The sequence below is a fragment of the Triticum aestivum genome, chromosome 5A, assembly GCF_018294505.1.
Source record: "Triticum aestivum cultivar Chinese Spring chromosome 5A, IWGSC CS RefSeq v2.1, whole genome shotgun sequence".
In the NCBI taxonomy this organism is placed as follows: Eukaryota; Viridiplantae; Streptophyta; class Magnoliopsida; order Poales; family Poaceae; genus Triticum; species Triticum aestivum.
The window spans coordinates 564,694,694-564,701,718 of NC_057806.1; the positions used below are offsets into that span (position 1 = coordinate 564,694,694).

Consider the following 7,025-nt stretch of genomic DNA (forward strand, 5'->3'; position numbering starts at 1 on the left):
CCGCCGAGTGCCGTCACCACCTAGACACAATCCACCGCAGCTTCGACTCCACAACAATCAAGCAACCATGGAAGAGCCCGAGCCATGACCCCAACTCATCTTGGCGCCATCATCATTGCCAAACAGACATTGACACCCCCTGGCCTCGACGAACCAGCCACCAACAACCATCGGTCTCCTAGTTGCAGTCCGCTTCAAGACGATGCCCCCAAGGAGGAGAAAGGCGCTAGGACGCCTCCATCACCCGATCCAGATGATCAGAGGTTTCCCTCCGGAGCCAAGGCCGCGGGGAGAGGGGTGACCACACCTCCACAATGATGATTTCAGGAAAGATCGCGACACCCACGGGCGCTACCGTCGCCGGTTCCGAAGAAGAGGAACAGCGACAAATGGAACACCACAATGTATGAACTACAAAAAGCTTCCAAAAATAAGCAAATGCAGAATAGAAAAACATCAATTTTCAAAAACGGCTTCGCGGTACTAGCCTGGGAAGTTGATGGAGCAGCGCCGGCATTTCCTTGTCCACTCGAAAGCTCTGTCATCTGCAGCCTCTCGGGCAAGGTTTCCATCCCCATGAGCGACAGGAGCCAAATAGGAGTATATGTGAGCAGCTCCCCTCCGTGGTGCCCAAACTCTTGCCGTGTAGGTACCCTCGACACCTACTGCTACTGGCCGAGGAGAAGCAGAACATATCCACCCACAGGCCTCAATCACCTTCCATGGATTGTCTTATCATCCTTAAGGATCTACTGTGGTGAGGAGATCTTCCGCACCAGACAGCACACCCACGGCCTTCACCAGAGGCATTGTGAACACACCGAACAGTGGTACATCGGCGATCTGCTGATGTGCCCATGTAATGTAGTAGAAGCAGAAATCCATGGTGGTGTGCCAGAGAAGAACACTCATCGAATGGCCTCCTTAAGCTGCAACCCAGATCTTGGTTGCACTTGTTCGTATGAAGCATCCACTGCCCCCCTGCGATCATTGAACTTCCAGTAACTGCCCGGGTCCTTGATTTGATCTTCCCACCCTTTCTTCACATACCTAAGAATCAGCTCTGTAATGGCAAAATATGAGTTGCAGGGCTTCATGGACCAAATTTGATCAACAAAGTTTTTGCAATTGAAGAAAATCAAGACGCATGTCTTCCGGTTGTGCCAATTATCGCGGGCAAAGAATCCCACCAGGTAAACAGACCAAATACGCTCTCAGTAGGCTTCCAGCATGGCCAGTCAATTCCAGCCAGAAGCTAGCGCACCCAACAGACCGGCAGTTGGCGAGGGAAGCTGGTATGGCCAAAAAAACTACAGTACTAAAGACACTAAAGACAAGGCGCGGGCAATTGACTGATATAGCCAAAAAAATTAAAAACTCCTTACATATGCCACCAAAACATCCTTGTGCAATTGTTAATTGAATTTGGTGCTTGAGATTTGCAAATAGATTGATGATATAGATGGTAAAAGTATTTTCAGAGTAACAAATATATAATTAAAAGAAAAACTATAGTACTAAAAAATACATGGAGAGAGGCATACGCTGAAAAATATATGTCTGTGTGCCTGGCAAGAAAAACAAACAGTTCAGCTTGCTACAACAAATATTTTTTTCTCAATAAGGAGGCATCGTCTCGGCCTCTGCATCATACGATGCACACACCCATTCACTACCAAAAATATATGTACTGAATTCCTTAAATTTTCGGTCATTTACTTGGATAATCTTACATTATTATCATGATGTTCCGGTATTTTTTTTTCTACATGATTTCCGAGAACATTTGCACCATCCAAGCCATAGCTGATTTCTCAGGCAATTATTCATAAAAAAAATCCACCCGTTGCCGTGAATAAAGTTGTCCGACATGAAAGTGAAAATATGTATATGGACACACACGTACACCACACACGCATTCTAAGACAATTGTGGCACACATGCTGGGAAATCCCAAACCCTGGTCAACAAAAGAAAGTTTGTGTTACGCTTCTCGTTTCTTCAGCTTCATCATGAGCCCATTTTTCATCTGCAGTAAACAAGATAGCTTCGGTTGGATGCTCTGGCTCTCCACCAGCTCCAGGGCAAAGTTCCACACGACTGCGGCAATGATGGTCTTCATCTGCACAACTGCGATTTCCTTGCCTGGGCACATCCTTGGGCCCGAGTTGAAGGCCAGGAACTTGTTAGATGGCACGTACTTGATCTTGTTGCTATCCTCCAAGAGCCATCTGTTTGGGTTGAGGTCAAGGCAGTCTTTACCCCACAAGCTCTCCATTCTTCCCATGGAGTAGAGAGAGATGTAGATGGCATCACCGGCGTACACCTCATGTCCACTTGGCATGGTATCATCGGCAACCACCGTCTTGCGCTCCATATGCGCTGGTGGGTATAGCCTGAGAGTCTCATACAAGGTGGCTCTCAGATAGACCAGAGATTTGGTCTCCTCCGTCTCAAAGATGACCGTGGCACCCATGCCATGGGCTACTTTGTGCGCTGCAATAGGTGAGAGTTCATTACGGATGATTGACACGACATTAGGGTTCTGGGCGAGGCTGTAGAATATCCATGGCAGAGTTGTGCCGATTGTGTCCCTCCCAGCGAGCATGAAGCTAATGAGTGTCCCACAGAGCAAGTCATCGTCAGCGTAGTCTGGGTCATTGATGTAGAGAGATAAAGGGCCAGTTCTTTTGGGCAATTCTCCCAGAATTGACCCCCCTCCCCAGCTTCTCCCAGAATTGCCACTTAATATTTTTTTACAATTCCTAGCTAATTAGACCTTAACTAGCTAGGAATTGTAAAAAAATATTAAGTGGCAATTCTGGGAGAAGCTGGGGAGGGGGTCAATTCTGGGAGAATTGCCCAAAAGAACTGGCTGAAAATATCCCCCACAACCTCTTCATCCTCATATTGGCCTCCGTTGGTCTTCCCCCTCTCCATCGTATCCACGACAAACCTGCGGAGCACTCTGTTCGCTTCGTGGAGCCTTCTCTCGGGACCAATATTTAGCCACCTCAATGTCTTCCACAAAGAGGCCGGCATGGTGTGTCGGAGAAATCCCACCTCCATGACTGTGTCCATGGCAAGGGAGGCGTCAATCGGAGGCATGTCCAAGGACAGGAAGCCAGGGTCAACGCCAAAGACTGTCATGGTGGTGATGTCAAACATTAACCTCGCCATTACTTCTTGCATGTCAAATGAAGTGCTGGTGCTCGCCATGCGGGCAAGCAACGGGAGGAGGTGGTTCTTCACCTTGTCATGGCAATGAGCTGCCACACGGTCAGCAAACCGTGGGCTGCTGATCACGCCCACGAACTTCATGCGGCGCAAGCGCCACAGCTCGCCATCGATGGTGAAGAAGCCACCAGCCATGATGTCGAATATGGCGGCGAATTCGGCGCCCTTGGGGAAGTTGGAGTAGTTGGTTGTGAAGATGTGCTGGATGTTGGCAGGGTCGCAGGTAATGAAGAACCGCATCCCGGCCCCAGGCGGGCCGTCCCCATTGAAGTTGAGGCCTGATCCGGCGAGGAGCGCATAGCTGTACTCATGGAAGTTGTAGATGTTGGCCACGAGACCAGGGAGCATGCCTACTATTGGCCATTTTGTGGGGAGCACTGATGCTGGGTCATTTGATCTACTACGAGTACTAGACCACATGTACAAGTAAAGACCTAGGGGAACAAGTAGCACAAGTGCTGTGGAGATGAGTGACATTATTATCGCTAGTGCGGTTTGGGGAGGACTACTTGGATGTAAGGTGCAAATGCATGGACATGGCGATGGCTTCATTTATATATAGACAAGTTGTTCCCTCTGAGTCCATTGGTACCATACTAGCAGCAGCCACTACACACAAGTTTTTTTTGTGGGTCAGTACACATACGTTTTGGTGCACGATATAGCATGCGTTCTGTGCACGAATATCATGCGTTCTGTATCGTCATGAAATAGTATAAAACTTGTAAGTATATACCTCAATTAATCGATGCAATATGAACAAGGTATTTAAAATTGTCATGCGTATGGTACCTCCATTATTTTCGGGCTGCTGCTGCACTGGAGTAGTGGACAACAACGTATGAACGTTGCTGCTGGAACAGACGACAGACCACGGCATGCTCATTGTGTTCAGGAGACTCGTGCACTGCACGGGCATCCAGCTCAACTCTGAAGCGGAAAAACCATGGCCATCCCTGGCCTGTGATTGAGGGCCGACCTGACATATATGTATGAAACCTGATAGCATTATTTGTATTTCATTTTCACCAGATAATACTAGGTTGAATGAATGAATAAAGCCGACGGTTCCACTAAAATGCAGACAAAAACAAAGCTAGCATCGTTTCCTTTGCAAAAAACTCAAAACTAAAAATAGATGTTGGTCCAATCGACTAACCAGATGCAGAATCCCAACTTCAACCCCAGGTTCCAGCAGAGGAAGCAAAGTAATGATTTGAATCAAGTAGGTAGCTACATCCATCCTGCTAGATCGAGGAGCAGATCCAGCCATCTGTAAACTGAAAATATACAAGCAAAATTTGTGTTCAGGCTATCTTTTAAGATCCAACAGATGCACAAAATGCATGTACACACCTGAGAACTTACCATAGGCCAGGATATACGCTAGCCTGCAAGTCACCACCAATTATGCATCTATTACAGTTTACAGAAGAAGAAGAAAAAAATCATGGTCAGTAGGTGACTGTCAACAGTTCTGCGCAAAAGCTCAGCACAACTATCTGATGCAGAGAATCCCCAAACTTGGCATCACTGAACACTCTGTTTTCAGTTAGAGCGACATTGCAATAGTAGTTACAGACATTCTTATATTTGGGTAGTAATATATTAACAGGGCAATCAAATGCCCCACACCATCCTTACACACATTGTAACAAGAAATGTATCCCCACAAAAGAGGAACAAAATAGAAAAGTACAGACATTGCGTGGCTCTCATGTCTCAAGCTTATTCAGACTTACAGACACTAGGAAACATACATACATCACAGTGAAACATAATGGCAAATCTTCCACAGATAAAGCAAATAAGCACCGATTAAGATGGAATACGGGGGAGAAATCGACTCCATATGTAAGCATCGTTTGTCAAACAATGTCTTCTCCCGTGGTGGTGCTGACCTGGGAAGTCAATGGAGCAGAGCAGGCATTTCCTTATCCGCTTGGAAGCTCCGTCCTCAGCAGTCTCTCTGGCAAGGTCTCCATCCCCATGTTGGACAGAAGGAGCCAGACATAGGTCAGTAACTCCCCACAGGTCTTAACTTGATTTGCATCGAATGACCTAGTTGCATCGAATATGGTTCATGTACCTAGGCAGCAACGCTCTAGCCGTATTTACAGAAGCACGTCTTAATTTGATTTGCATCGAATGACCTAGTTGTCTATGTTGTTTACATGTGCATATATACCGATTGAAAGTAGACCCGCTGGGCAGGACTTGTTCAGATTTTACATGCTTTGGACAAAAACACAGCTGGACTGTTGCTTAAACTCTTATGTGAATCCCATTCCCATAGTATGTTGAAGGTAAGCAAGGGTGGATGCAGCTCTTACTAGTTACCACCCTACCTCTTCTCTTCTTCTTCTTCTTCTTCTTCTTCTTCTTCTTCTTCTTCTTGGATCACAATCCATACCCCAAAACACAACTTGGTCAGCTTTAATTCAACAGAAAATGCCAAGGAAAAGGATCACAATCCAATCTACTCCAGCCATCCCTACCATGGGAATGCACCGTCATCCAGCGTCCACTACGCCTACCAGTCGGGATCAGCATGGCAATGCTGACGCGCTAAACTCGGCATGACTCGCTTACACATGCATACGGTGAGCTCACACACACTAACTTGATTTTGTGTGTAAAAAGTAACACTAAAACAAAGGGCAGGTTTGGGTAACAATGTTTGCATTGAGGGAGCACGCAGGGGAGCCGAGCAAGCGTGAGGGGGCGTCCACGCTCGGTCATTCAATGGTCACTAGGTTGCTACTCCAGCTAGAAACGGATGGGAATAAACACAAGCACCTGGCGTGCAAGCAGGCGGGCAGAAGCTGACCTGGTGGCACTTCCAGTGGACGGAGGAGAGGTCGCCAGCCATGCCGTGGGCGTAGTTTACCCGGTCATATGTTAATGAGGCCAGCTCCACGGTACCACAAGCCGCCGTCGCCGTCGCCGCCGCCTTGAGTTTCGCGCCATCCGGCTGGCGCGCCGGGGCGTCCGGTTCTGCTGTTCGGGTGTTTGACTCGTCAGGAACAGCAGGGGGGAAGAGAGAGGGTTGTTGGGCTGATTGACTCATCAGTTCATTGGGCTACTCCGGTAATGTGGCTGGTGTAGATGGATGGGCCTGCAGGCCGCCTTTGACGGCCCACTGAGCTGCTCGTCAAAGGTGTGAGAAACATGCAGGGGCGTTTTGGAGCTCGGCCTCCATGAATGGCCGGATTTTTTTAAAAATTCAAAATTTGCACTTTTCAGTTTTAAAAAAATCTGAAAAAAATCATACAAGTAAACAAGCATGTTATGTGTATGTATGTAAAATTTTAGGATGAAATACCGTAAAATGCGATCTGTGCAAAAAAAAAATCATGGACTTTGAGAATGAATAGTGCATCTACTAAAAAGCCTCAGATTTGTTCTTTTTGTGTAGCACTCATTTTAAGGTGTTTCGTCCTGAAAATTTACACACATATGCTTTATGTCTCTATGTATGTGTGTATTGTTTTTAAAAAAAAATTGAAATGTGAAAATTTGAATTTTGATCAAGTCAAACTCGGGCTCCATGGAGCCCGAGCTCTAAAGAGCATTTTCGCATTGCTGTCCTTTTTATTAAGGCGAAGAACAAAAACGCTAGAGAACCACATCGACAAACACCACGTGCAAACATGACATATCTTCCAAATATAAGCAAAAGCAAACAACAACTAACGTTGAAACAGAAAACACAGGAAACACAACGTCAAACATGACAGATCCACCATTGAAGCACCATCACCATTGCTACTTACAGGACCACCATT

At 46.6% G+C, this 7,025-nt stretch overlaps 1 protein-coding gene and 1 long non-coding RNA gene across 3 annotated transcripts; both read right to left on the reverse strand.

Annotated features, from left to right (window-relative positions):
- Positions 1 to 352: 352 nt before the first annotated feature.
- Positions 353 to 6,253, reverse strand: LOC123104812 (uncharacterized). Of its 2 annotated transcripts, none has more exons than XR_006450530.1 (5): positions 6,068 to 6,253; positions 4,606 to 4,653; positions 4,397 to 4,517; positions 4,030 to 4,216; positions 353 to 1,063 (listed from the first exon to the last, which is right to left on the reverse strand). It is a non-coding gene; the product is annotated as an uncharacterized lncRNA (long non-coding RNA). The 2 variants fall into 2 exon arrangements; XR_006450531.1 differs by having other exon boundaries at positions 5,139 to 6,253.
- LOC123104811 (noroxomaritidine synthase 1) lies at positions 1,830 to 3,907 on the reverse strand. Its single transcript, XM_044526713.1, has 2 exons — positions 2,873 to 3,907; positions 1,830 to 2,687 (listed from the first exon to the last, which is right to left on the reverse strand). The coding sequence occupies exons 1-2, from the start codon at positions 3,787 to 3,789 to the stop codon at positions 1,985 to 1,987; spliced, it is 1,620 nt and encodes a 539-aa protein (XP_044382648.1). The 5' UTR covers positions 3,790 to 3,907; the 3' UTR covers positions 1,830 to 1,984.
- Positions 6,254 to 7,025: the final 772 nt, after the last annotated feature.